At 41.7% G+C, this 14107-nt stretch overlaps 1 protein-coding gene across 6 annotated transcripts in view; it reads right to left on the reverse strand.

Annotated features, from left to right (window-relative positions):
• Positions 1-1515: 1515 nt before the first annotated feature.
• Positions 1516-14107, reverse strand: part of VPS13D (vacuolar protein sorting 13 homolog D) — a 189632-nt gene continuing 177040 nt past the window's right edge. For all 6 annotated transcript variants that reach the window (XM_019476110.2, XM_059716348.1, XM_059716349.1 and 3 more), the window contains 2 exons: positions 6657-6897; positions 1516-5354 (listed from right to left, as the gene is read on the reverse strand). In XM_019476110.2, the coding sequence (XP_019331655.1) occupies positions 5223-5354; positions 6657-6897 (373 nt within the window). In that variant the 3' untranslated portion in view covers positions 1516-5222. The remainder of the gene's footprint in view (positions 5355-6656; positions 6898-14107) is intronic.

The raw sequence follows: 14107 nt of genomic DNA on the forward strand, positions 1-14107 counted from the left end.
TGTGTGAAATTAATGGAGAAGTCATATGAACATCTAACTTAGAAATGGTTGCCTACTAGCCAATAAGAAAAAGCCACTTTTGACATCTACAAGCCATGAGGTTTTAACCAGATCATTCCTCAGACTAAGGGAAGAAGTCAAATCCTCACAATAACCTTTTCCAACTACCCAAGGAAAATAGAGAGCAGATGACCAACTACAGCTTTTGGATTTCAATGTGCAAACCAGGCCAACGCCAAAACCACCTCCACAAACTCCAACCCACACGTCCCTGACAATCAACAAATCTTTACAGCCACAACACAGTAGATCAATGGAGCAAAGAACAGGAGGTCTCTGGATGCAGCTGTTGGGTTTGGAGAAACTACAGGTAAAAGAATAAAACCATTGGATTTTTCTGTGCCTCTTTTGCAACACAGGCAAAACCGCTGCTGCTTTAACTTGGTCACTGATCTTGCTCCTACTGAAGTCAGAGCATTGCCATTTATTTCAGTGGCAACAGAGTGTGAGAGAGGTGGTAAAAGCAGTACACCAAAGGCTTTAGGGTTCATCCAATGCTGCATTTCCCCCCTTCATCAACTCACATACTAGACAGGTCTTCTATAAGGCAGCATATGCTTTGCGCTACCAAATCCGGAGTGGCAACATAGCTGAAAAACAGTCCTATTACTTTATTTTCTATGAGTGTATTCTGTGCTCATGAAACATAAGGTTCAGGGGGATCTATTTTCTAGCCGTGCATTTATACAACTTCACAGCAGAGTCAATCTGGGCGATGAGCATCAGGATGAGCCTGGCCCATTTGGAAGCGTTACCACTGTCCTCCCTGGCGCTGCACGCGCTCATAGGTATCGCTAAAACTTCCAAGGGAATATCCAGGAATTCACCATGTGAAAACATGTCCTGGGTACCTAGGGGGAGTTGTAGGAAGGCATGGGAGGACTATGAACTTTTGAGTGCAAAGTGAGCAGGTTGCCTGCCTGAACGAGAGATGCATCGGCATCTCTCCAGACAAACCAGCTTTCTGGGTTTGCAAGCACCACCAAACTTTGGGGAGAGGTTTCTGGATGGGAGCGGGGAGCCTGGGTTAATTCTGCAGTGAAGACCTAAGTTCAAGGGCCATGGCTTTTGCTCGCTCCAGTCTGGAGTATTCTATTTCAGAGAAATCTTGGCCACAAAAACAGGTATTTGAAACTGCAAAACATCTGCGTCTTTCTGGTAAGTCATATTTTTGTTGCAGCTCTGCCAATCGGTGCCTGGGCTCACAGAGGCTTTCATTAAGTTCAGGAATGAATATTTTTCTGTGACTTGCATATTTGTTGTTTGTCACCTTCCCGCCCACCTCCCGCGTATAAATAGTGGCTCTGCAAGTGAGGGTTGCCAGCAACCAGTTTCCAGGAGAACAGCATGTTCCTACAAAGGCTATTCACAAAGTTGTAACCCCCTCCCCCCCCTCCAAGCTTCAAACGAGAACATTTTACAGGAGTGGACTACAAAAAGGAAACACCCAATGTGTACTAGTAGCCAGATAACATTTTTTATTCCACATGAGGGAGGAATACTTTAATAGGAGTAACATAATAAAGAGCCTTGAAAGGTTTTTATGATCACATTTGCTTACACAGCCTAGAACCACAGATTTAAACTTCTTCAAAATTATTCTGAAATACCTTTACGCGTACACGTTGCTATTAGAAATGTTCTCCGACTGCTCTACCGTTAGCAGCTCAAACAAGAATAAAAAGCAAGTGCGTCTAGGTGGGCAGAGAACATGCTGTACGATTTTCAACAGAGGGGGAGAAAGAAAAGACTAGGTAGTAGAGCATCTTCAGTTGTATACAGTACTGCTTCCAATAAGTTTCACGCAATGCATCTGCATCTTTGTGACGTGTTCCATACGTCTGTCAGAGCAAGCCAAGGTAGATCGTAACTTAAGGCAGTTATGAATAATTTCATGTTAACTTTAACATAAGCATAAAGTCGTTGGGGGGAAAAAAAACCAGTATCGGCTTTAATTATTTTTTACCATCTCTTGGCAAAGTTTCTGACAAGTTAGAAAGTCTAATCAAGAGATGTATTTACACTATCACATTTCTGTGGGGTTTTTTAAAGTTACATTTACATAGATGCCATTCTCCCTGCCGTCTTCACTAGAAGCAGGAAGGGGCTGCTACTCTATTTTGTTTGTAGTTGAGAAGTATTTGTATTCAACAGTGATGATGTGGAAAGCAAGATTATCCGCTTAGTGCTCACGATTTGAAGGCAGCCCTTAACGACTATGTAATTCAATAAATGCAGCTATCAGTTCTTGTTTGTTTAAAGCTTGTGTTTTAGTTCTTAGAAACTCTCCGAGGAGGACAAACTGGAAACCTTCACTTTATTCTCCACGTCCCCAGAAAACTATTTTTGAATATGGGTCTTGGAATCCGAGAGTTATTTATTCACTTAGTAATAGTTTGGCAGTGCCAATAACAATAGGAAGCCCTCAGCAAGAATTCTTAACAAAGGTATAAAAATAGTTGGGTTCCAGTGACAATATCTTCACATCACTCCAGCTCCAGATGGTTTTAAAGATGCATATTGAAAGTTCAACCCAACATCTTAGTGCAAGAAAGGTTAAATGAGGTAAAAATTCAGCCTTCAGCTCTGTGGAGGCCATGCCCTTTACAGTAATATGGTGAAGGCTCCCATCAGAGCAACACGCGGCTGCATGTTTGCTTTGAGAAGGAACTTTAGTCGCTGTTTGCAGGGAGATGGGGATCTCAGTCCTAGACTACGTGCGTAACACACCTAAAAGTTTTCGCACCAAATATAAATGTCACTGCTTTCGTGTCCTGCCGGCAGCTCACGATTTCCTACAGTCTAAATGGCAAACTTTATTTACTCTATGGTCATGACCACCTGCCATTCCTCAACAAGTAGGTACTTCCCAAAGCTCGTAAAAACATTCGCAAATCATAGACGTTATCTTTACTATCTCCCTGAGCAAAAAAATAATTACATTCAGGGTGCAAGCTTTTTAGCGGTGCTGCTATTGATGTGCCTTGCTGCTTAAAATAGCATAACATATCTGGCCCCATAATAAGCAAACGATCATTTAGGAACTTTCTTCCACTGAGCCAGGATCAGTGGCATAAAGATGGGAACTGTCTCTTGATATTTTTCTTAACTGGTGTGCGATCTTACAAGAATACTAGCTGCTTCCCCCTATAACCCCCAAACCCACCCAGCTTTAATAGCTGTGTGCTCACTGCAATAAATATGAATTACATGGGACAGGAGCAGTGAGCTTAGTGGTTGAGTCCAATGGGACTGACACGTTAAAGCACTGTTGAGCCAATGCATTTGTTGAATTTTTACATTTTACTTGAAAAATAAAATATACAGAGAAATGTACAACAACGTGATGTATTAAGCCAGCTTCATTTGTGTAACGGACCTTTATGGATTTTAAATTCCAAGCACAGACCATCCACACATCCGCTGACCATCACAGCTTCTCCCAGCACAATGATCCTCTGCATTCAACATATCACAAGATTTAAAAATGGTTTTACTCTAGCCTTCAATTTAAAAAATATTCCTATTGTGTGCCTTTAGTTAAGAATATGAAAGGTAAGCGAATTCAAGTGTAAAACTTCTGTGGACTGCTCATTTGTAATCAAAAGTTTAGAAAAAGAAAGTGTGCTTAGAAAACTTGAAACCTGCTGAAATCTGTAAAACGTTGCTCCGTAGTTTTGTGGAAATGGTGTGCCTCCCGGGTGGACCGTGCACAGCAGACGCCGTGCCGCAGGAAGGATTTCAGTGTAATCACCTGAACTGCCTCCTGAGATGCACAGCCACAGAGTCATTAAAAAACGAAACAGAAAAGTCCTTAGATTTTTTTTTAACTGGAAAAAAAAACCCCAAAAAACAAAACAAAAAAAACCCAAACAAACAAAAAAAAGACTTAGAAAAGACTTAAATTCCAGTAAAGAAAGAGTCAGTTTCCTTCAGCTTCGACTAAAAGGGCAAAATGCTCTCTCCTCTCAAAGCCTATGGGAGCAATCTCTGCTCTTCTTACAAGGACACTGTCAAGGTCAAGGAGACAAACCTTTGACATCCAGCACAGAGAGAGGCAGAGGGAATGCTTTATCTATTCTGAAAGCTTCTCTTGAAAAGTTGGGTTTTTAGATTCCAAAACAAATGCTGCAGTGATTTGTTCTCCAGATCAATCCAAACCGTTCCCAGCAGCTTACCACTAAAGAGCAACTCTACAACCACCAACTAATATACTTGCTGGATCAAAGTGCAGGAAAAAAAAGATCCGTTTCAAGTGCTGTCCGTTCCAAATATTTGTAAAACATCTCACCAACGTCCTCTTGAAACCTGTCTGCAGGGGCAGTTCCAAGGCCTTCAAAAAGGGTGTGGATACCTTCCTGAAAACTGAACTCAATCATTTTACCAAAAAAAATGAGCTTGTTTTTCAGGGCTTTGAGAACGTGGTTGAACTACCTGAACCAGACAGCCCCTCCCCAACTTACTCCCAACAGAGTCACAAAAGCAGGATGAATCTGCTGTGATAAATGGAGGTGGCATTTCTGGTCGATGACTATGCATCTGCTTCCAGCTGCACTGATGGCGCTGAAAAAAAAAAAAAAAATCAAACACACAGCGCACCCTTATGAGACTATTAACAAAGCCACCCCGCGCTACAGGGCTTCTGTGCTCTTCCAGCTCCAAAGAACTCTAATGAATATTTTTTTATTACATCTACATTCCTCCACTCACAAGAATAACTTTCTACAGCGAGAGTGTGCAGCTTCAATTAGTGCATTAAGGCTCAATATAGTTTCTCTTTAATTTCTTTACAGTAGATAGACCTTTATACATAACCACACCCTAGGTCTATACTTTCTTATTTACATCAAACAGTTGTACATATATACAAGGTAACAAAACACAGGGCTTCTCCCAGGACTAAATGCATTTAAAATGTGGTGGTTATCGAGCTAACACTGAAAAAAAAAATCTGGTTCTCTCATAATCTAAATCACCGCATACAGCAAATACTAATGGTATTCATTTGTTTCCAGTGCATTGCTTTCTATAGTTACAGAATACATTTCCCAACATCGAGATTCTGTTTTTTCCTTTTATTTAAGAGACAGGAGACCTTTCTGTCCCAGATTGGTACTTGCAGTGTGTAAAGTAAATTCCCTTTGGCAGGAAGTGTGATGTTTTCAGGAGTCCAGCTCCAACTGTTCTTGATTTTCACTAAGTCTTAACATAAGCTGTTGCTCATAATAAAGGCTCTTTGCATAGTTTACTTCTTGAGACAGCTTTACTGCGAGGACTTCAGACTTTACGTGAACCTGCACAAATAAGAGATTGTGTTACCAACATGGTATCTATGGCGTTGAAAAAAAAATTACCACCACTGCTAAGAGAAACAGAAGTATCCATTTACAGTAAATATATGATTACATGAAAGTAGGCTATCTATCTATCTATCTATCTATCTATCTATCTATCTATCTATCTATCTATCTATCTATCTATCTATCTATCTATCTATCTATCTATCTATCTATCTATCTATCTATCTATCTATCTATCTATCTAAAGTAGAGCTCATCCAACTAAAATGACCAGCCTGGTTAATTCACATTAAACAGGCAACTTCTTAAACAGCAGAAAACTGGGAACTGGGAGTCTTAGTTTCTTGTCCTCGCATTCATCATTCTAACTCTTGATAAAGCAGGGCTTCCCTTACCTACCTCCGTGTTAAGAGCGGGTGAAATAATGTTTGTACAGGAATTTAAGATACTCTGATAGGAAGTACCTAGAGGCATTTTAGGTAGGTGATTTTCAGATGAAAAGGCGAGGGCAGGAGCTTCTTATGGTATTATAAGTACCCTGGGTAAAACATCTCACTTCTGTTTCTCCTCTTATATATTTTGTCTGTCTTGTTATTTAGACTATAACCACTTGGGGCAGGGAGAAGCCCTTGCTGTGAGCCTGGACAATGGGGCTTTTAGCGCTGCCGTAATAAAACGAGCCAGCTCCAACAGGATTAGAATGGAAAGCTACAATTGTGAATTTTATGGCAAAGATTAATTTTATTACAGGCAAGCAATACGTAGGTGTGTGGAGGGGACTGGAGAGAATAGTTTCTTTTAAAAAAATGCAGTGTACAAGGTGAGGAAGAAAGGACATCATGCTCTGAAGCAATCCGATAGATGTCCCCATTATATGGAAGAATAACTTGATAAGGCTTCGGACTTTTTTTTGGCCTCCAGCAATCATATCCTGGTTGATGCACAGTCTACTCATACGGACTACATTTTTTGCCCTCAAGAAGTGGAACACTCCTTCATATCTGTCGGCAAATGTCTCCCTGTTCAAGGAGCTGCTGGATTTCCCCATATCTTTCTGCTGAGTTTATAAGAGCAAAAGTACCTGAATTATTTCTGCACCCAAGCCTCTCTCGTGGCAGGACAAAAAAAGCCAGAAAAAACCCCGTATTTCCTACACCACACTTCCTGCAGTTTTCATAATCAAGCAGCAAAGAAGAATGTTCACAGATGACAACGACGCATTTGATGGTTGTATTATTATCCCTGTATGCAGCAGAAAACATCACTTGAGGGGAAGGGGAAGTACTAGGTCCTTACCATAGGTTTGTGATGCGATGGGCCTGGTATTGCTACACCGCTACTTGTGCTCACAGCTTTCTTTGTCAGCTGCACATAAACCTTCCCATGATCTTTTGAAACAAGGCAGTGGTAGAGATCATCATACTTGACTTCCAGGAAGATGGCGTCCCGGTCAACATAATCTCCACGCTTCAGGAAATAAACAGCTTTGGACGAAATGAGAACACAATAGCTGTCTATGTTCTCCACCACTATGAAACTACAAAATCAGAAAGACAAATCAGTGCACTGCAGCCTATCAGGTTTAATAGCTAAACTATGGAGTTGATAGATAGTTCTCTTCTACTTGCCACTCATTTTTTGCATACTTTGCAACTCTACCTGAAAAGTGAACTACATAGCATATAATGCTGTGATAATTCACAGTGTGCAGCCCCTTGGCTTCACGGTTTCATATGAATTAATCAAAAGTAAACTGCAGGATACCCCAAACCCAAAACTACACAGTAGATACAGCCTTTGGATTAAGTACCTATTTGCCAGCTTTGAGAGCTTTGGTTATACAGGAGGCGTTGAGGTTATGGTCAAAGCACAGGTACACAAGGAATGGAAATGTGATGGAGAATGTGCAAATAAAACAGCAGAAATGAAGTAAACACGCACAATATGGCCTGAAATGTAGATGGGGGAGGCCAGCATCTCCTTATAAAGGTGGCATATAGCTTACATGTCAAAAACATTATTCAACAGGGTTGCGCTGCGTAATTTCTCTGCGTCTCAGGCAACGACAAGATGTATTTTTAAGTTAACTTCAGAGCTGACCGTTCTTTGTAAGTCTGTTTTGCTGCATGGTGTTGTAACATGCATTGCTGAAGTGCTGTTCCATTCTTCAAGGCATGCTGCAAAATACAGTGTTTCATTTTTTGCTCCCTGCTTTTTTGGGGGATTTTTTTTTTTTAAGCAACTTAACCTGCTGCCTGACTCGGTAGCTAGAGAAGAGGAATTAGCTGTTTAACACCGAAGGTGAAAGGTTAAGCAGCAAGCGGGAGGTTTCCCCGGAGAGATTAGTTGGTTTGAGCGATGAATATGGAAGGGAGAAAAGGGTGAATTAAGGAGATTAGAGAATTACTATGTCTGAAAAGATCAATGTAAAAATAAAAAGGAAGGGAATGCAAAATTGAAATAGATATTTTACATATAACACGACATTGAGGCCTCAATATAAATATAAGCCACAACATTTATGGTCTATTTAAAAAAAAGTGCATCTTGATTTCTTGATCCAGCCTATTAAGTGAAAATGTAAAATGGATTTTGAAGTATTATCTATGTGCTGTCAACAGACCACCAGTTTATGAACAAGCCTGTAGGAAAGAGTCTATTCTGTTAGAACAGGAGGACAGCAACTGGAGGATTTCTTTGCCAAAGGCAGCATCTGCCCTGGAAGACTCGGTGATTGCATGATGCTTGGTTAAATCGTGTATGGATCTCCAAGCGGCTCTCTTGCAATGAGCCGAGTGCTTCCTGGGTGCTGCAGACGTGGTCCGTCTAGATCTGGACACTAGGGCTAAGTACACACAGTCAAAAAGCCTGAGGCTGAATCGAATCAATGTTTGCAGGTTTCTGTAAACTGTCTAAATTGAAGCGATAAGAAAGTGAACTCACGGTCACTTTTCCAACTCGAAAGGCAGCTGGACCCCTGCAGTGGCTCGTACCAGCAGCTGCGGCCCCCTAGATCACAGTCCAGGGGAAGGGAAGCCCACAGTGGGGGCTTTACTCTCCTCTCCCCAGCTGGGAACTGGGCCAATTCTCCTGGCCAAGGAGGGAATTTTCCAGGGGATGGAAAAGCCCCCGCTGACAGCAGGGCCAGCCCTGTTCCACTGCAGCAGAGCACAGCACACAGCTGCACAGCATCCTGGGATGCTGGAGGACCATGAATCACGTTGAACCAGGAGGAGGAGATCTGGGACAGAAGTTCCATAAACCAGTCTGACCTAAATCTGATACTACATCCATCCAGGCTTATCTTAAACCTGTTCCAGACATTTTGAAAGTGGTTTAAGTGCACTGAACTTCGGTTCTGTTACAAGTTTAAACTGGTTCCTGAACGATTTAAGTAGTTTGTGTGTAATTTCTGTCCCTAGCCTAGGAAATAAGCCAGTGAAGAAAAAGCAGGTACTGAGAACAGCAGCAACAGGCCAAAAATGTGGTATGAATCAAACTTCCAGGCAGGTATAATGAAAGAGAGTGTATTGATACTGCCAGGGCAAAAAAAACTCCGAGTGCAAGTGTCTGAGGCACTGTTAACTCAACCTTTGCACAATATGCCAGTCTGCATCTGAATGAGCCATTTGCTATAAAAATAATTTTAGTACCAAAGCATACAACAAGGCCAGGTAATCAGATTTATTTCCCCAAAAAGGTGCTTACGGCTGAGAGATGCCACAATAATAACAACCCCCACACCCCACTTTTGGGACTGAAATAATCATGCAGATAACCTCGAACAAATCTTCTCCATCAAAGCCTGCTGGAAGAGGGCTCTGCATTTTGTAGCCAATCCTTGCCTTGTCTCTTCTCTTTGTCTCCTAATCAGGCCAGGTTTACGCTGCTTGTCAGTGTAAATGCAGATAGCATGATTAAGGAGAGGAGGGTTTTTAAGACCATTTAAATGCTTCTGAAGTTTCAAACAATAATTGTGTTAATTACTATGCTTATCTATTCTACTAGGTAGACTGCACAGATCTCTACATACCTGCTAAATAGCACACCTCCAACTTGTCCAACAAAATACAGATTAGCCAATTAAACCCATCTTGCTGTGTTCCCCCTCCTTCAAATAATCTGAGTGATACACACATTGGCTGCATCCCTTGCTCCATACACTTTTTTTTTTTTTTTTTATTTAATCAAACCTTCTCCCTTACCTACTGCCTCAAGGACATGAAATCAAAGCACACATATTGCCAGGGTATCTGCTGCGTTCTCAGGGCTTAGACTGAAAACGTTCTTTTCTTACGTTGCTTAAAATTACTCTTCCTAGCTAGCAACCCCGACTTTCATTTCTCTGCTGGATTCAAGCACAATTCTCATTATTCTTGCACAAAGTAAAGGCTAAAATGTTGAGATTCGGAACAATGAGATTGAGACAGCTGTAGTCCACTAGAAAAGAACCGCGTTGGCTTTGTTCAAATGAAATCACAAAATAAACTTGAAAATCATTATAAACATTTGATAATTTAAGAGCTGCGTAACTTTAGAAAGGAAGAGCGAGAGGTAACCTGCCAAGGAGGTATACATAGCAGCTGTCATGCATTTGGCATTGGTTCACAGAAGCCCGAGGCATCAAATGATTTAGATGTCTAGGACCCTGAAGTTATTAGCTCATATTTTGAGAAAAGCCTCGGTAATTTTAAGTGTAAACCATGCAGCTAACTAGAGACTAGTAGAAAATGAAATTTCTCCTTGCAACACAGCTGCGACACATTTTGTCTTCCCATTTTGAAGATGGGTAACTAGAGGCACAATGGGGCTCTGGTTGGTATTAGAAGCTTTCCGTGTTGGCCCGTGAAAACTTGATTGCACTGTGTTTCCATTAAACTGCATTAAAAAGCAGCGGTCACATACTATTCTAAGTAAATAACTGCTGCAGGACAATTATAAACATTTCAAAGGCAAGGTGACCGTCTTTACAGCAGTCAATCCCATCATGTCACTGTTTCCACTACACACACACACATATCTATCTAGATATCTATATCTAGATTGATAGCTATATCTATATAGAGAGATCTACACAACAATGCTATATTCTAACAACATAATCTGATTAATGGACAGGCTTGCTTCCTTTTATCAGAGGTTTTTTTTTTTTAATTCCAATGAAGGTTGGGTTCTGTTAAATTAAATGCTTTTAAAGACAAGGGGACAAAAAGAAAAGAAAAAGTTCCCACTGAATGGCAAGAATATTGTCTAAACAAGAGCAAACAAATACATTAAAAGAAATTATTTCTTTCTGCTGTAGACTGGATATTAAAAGACGTGCTCAGTACCAGCAGCTGCCACGGAGTCCAGTGGGAATAGTTACCTGACACTTTGGAAAACTTGGCAATTAATTTCTACTTTTCAGAACAGGCTGCATTAAACCTTTTTTCAATTTTCCTGCAAGGTTGTCACTGGGGTAAGGGATGTATTTTGAGGACCAGAAGTATAAAAATGGAGAACAGTGATTTCATGGTGAAGCAAAGAAATGTTAGCAAATTTGTAGCTAAAGCCCTACTTTTTTTCTACATTTGAGTCATACATCATTACTCATTTTCTTTTGCCAACACACATCCTCTCTCCTGTGCCTAGTTTTCAGAACTTCTGTTGAACCTTTAAAATATTGGTTTAGCTTTTCTTCATATCCGTACATTTCTATGATTAAAATAATTAAATTAATACAAGAAAATGAAAAATTAAATGAAACACGATCCAGTAGAACAAAGCAGAAGCAACCAGATCTCTGGAGAATTTGTTGGTTTTTAACTACATCAGGAAGTAATTACACAATATTTTCCAGAAGTAAAACAGTGAGCCTAAATGGAAAAAAATGTGGAAACATTTAGTTAGAACAGTAGAGAAAGGTATTAAAGCCCCCTTTTATGGATTTAACTCTGAAGGAAAATATGCAAATAATCAGGTCTCTAAATGTGCTTTTAATTACAATGCTAGGATAAAAGTCAGAGGCACAATTCTGTACCGGTTTTCCATGACTAGAAATACTGTTTTCTTCTTGAGAGATACGTTTAATGGTAAAAAAGTCAAGAGTAAATGAACAACCTAATTAAAGAAATCCAAATGATTCTATGATTCTGTGAAGAACAAACACAAACCCCATTCCCCCCCAAACCACCAATGATATACTCATTTGGGTGGTACAAACTAAGTGTTACGTATGAAAATCTCAGCTGGAAAATCTATACAAAAAAAAAATTCAGCTGTCCAGGCTCAGTTTTTCCCTTAGCAGAAGCCAGATTGTGGTCTCCTGACAAGGGAAATCTGCCCAGTGTGGAAAGGGGGGGATGGAGGGGGCCAGAGTGCAGCAGCCACATTACTAAAACCTCTGCCCCTAGTTTGCTAACACAGCCCTGAATGCCTGGGTAGTAGAGACGGATGCGGCCTGAACCTGCGCCTCCTCTGGGAGTCTCCACTACCACGCTCCCTTGAAGCACAGGCAGCAAATTCAAGCTACTCTCCCGTGCCAGATCCTCTCCCCTGGGGGACTGCAGACACAACTGCGCTGAACTGCACGTTCTCCCTGGAACACGCCTGTCCCCAGTGGCAGAGTTCGAGGAGGGATGAAAGTAGATTGCAGACCACGTTTTCAACTTCAGTCCAACAAATGGGCTGTGTCTGTTGGAAGCAATTTTTCTTTGGATATTTCACCTACGTTCTTCCTTGCATGGTCTGAACCTCATGCTAAAGCCAGTTGGTGGTTGCAGTGGTATAGCGGGGGGGAGGGCACTGGGGCAACTGCCCCAGGTGCCAACTTGTGGGAGAGGAGGGGGAAAACAGCTGGTACGTGCTGGCAGCTGTACAGCTGTATCAGCGGCATGCTGGCAACTGGAACTGGCTGCTCCTGTGCCTTGAGTGCCCAGTTGCGTCCCTGTGCGGCTAGGTGGTTGCCTCCTTAAGACATATTTAAAAATGCTATTTACCAGTCCTTTGTTAGACACATACCTACCTGGCAGGGGAAACACCGTGTATCTGGGTCCATGAAGGTAGTTTTCCTTCAGCCCTCTCCGGGATAACTGTTCTTCTGGTGTGGTTTAGCACCCACTGAGATGCTGGGGCTTAAAGCCCATTTTATGGAAATGGAAGGCTCCTCCCTAGCTTGCTCCTGAGGCCGTCTGGTTGAGGGCAGGTGAAACTTGGGGGCCTCCGGTCCTGGGTCTGCACGTAGCATGCCGACCAAAAGACGCTGGAAATACCTGAAGCCCCTGGCGGGGGTGGAGGATGTTTGCCGGTTGTAGGGCCACTTACGGTTCTGGACTGACTCATGGATTTGGACTTGATTTGGCTTGGAACATGAGAAAATTCTTTAAAAAAAAAACAAACCCCCACAAAAAACCCACACATACAGCAAGATCTTCAATGCTGCCTATACCACTATGTTCTCATGTGTTTGAGTCAAATTTCAGGACTGGTCGTTCTAATAAAAAACATTTTTCAGGATTATTTTGGTTCATTTAAAAAATAAGCAAAGTTTAATAGATGTCATAGACGTTATGGCTGGAAGGGACCTCCAAGATCATCAAGTCCAGCCCCTTGCCCCAGGGGCAGGAAGTCAGCTAGGGTCAAAGGATCCCAGCAAGACAAGCATCCAAGCATTTCTTGAATGAGTCCAGAGCAGGTAGGTGCCTGCACCACACCTGGAGGGAATCTATTCCAGGTCCTGGGGGCTCAGACAGTAAAGACATTTTTACTACGTCCAGCCTAAAATGGTCAGTTCTATTTCTGAGCACTATAACAATGCTCCAAAGACTTTGGAGATTCTCCATTATAGTATTTATGCTTTAATACGTACAATATAACCTTGAATGCAAGCACCTAACTACACTCAAAATTCCCTACTTCCCACCAAGGATGCAATGATCACTAGTGTGCATCCAATGAGTGTTAATGCAATTATAATGCTTATGGAGCAGATGCCATATCCATTATGCCTCTGAGTTTGAAAAATAATGAGGAGAAAGGAAGAGAAGGATACGGAAGGGCAGGGAATACCCTAAATGAGATAGATTAAGGCACAAAGCCAGATGCCCAGTACTATAATTTCTGTATAACTTCCTTTTCTCGAAAGGAAAAAATACATATAAAAATAAAATCTAAGCATTTGGAGAAGATGGTGATTAGGAGCAGTCAACATGGATTCACCAGGGGCAAGTCTTGCCTGACCAACCTGATTGCCTTCAAGATGACTGGCTCTGTGGATGCGGGGAAACCGATGGATATGTAGCACCTTGACTTTAGCAAGGCTTTTGATACAGTCTCCCACAGCACTCTTGAAGCAAGATAAGGAAAGTACAGGTTGGATGAATGGACTGCAAGGTGGAGAGAAAACTGGCTGGAGCACTGGGCTCAAAGGGTAGTAGTCAACGGTTCGATGTCTAGTTGGCAGCCAGTATCAAGTGGAGTACCCCAGGGGTCAGTCCTGGGGCTGGTTTTGTTCAATATCTTCATTAACGACCTGGAAGATGGGACAAAATGCACACTCAGCAAGTTTGCAGATGACACCAAGCTGTGAGGAATAGCAGAGAAATTGGAGGATTGGACCAAAGGAAATCCCATGAGGTTCAATAAGGAGAAGTGCAAAGTCCTGCACTTAGACTGAAATAATCCCAAGCACCAGTGCAAGCTGGGGACAGACTGTCTAAGCAGAAAATGACATGGGGGTTACAATGGACAATAAGCTGAATATGAGCTAA

This window comes from Alligator mississippiensis, chromosome 13, assembly GCF_030867095.1.
Source record: "Alligator mississippiensis isolate rAllMis1 chromosome 13, rAllMis1, whole genome shotgun sequence".
In the NCBI taxonomy this organism is placed as follows: Eukaryota; Metazoa; Chordata; order Crocodylia; family Alligatoridae; genus Alligator; species Alligator mississippiensis.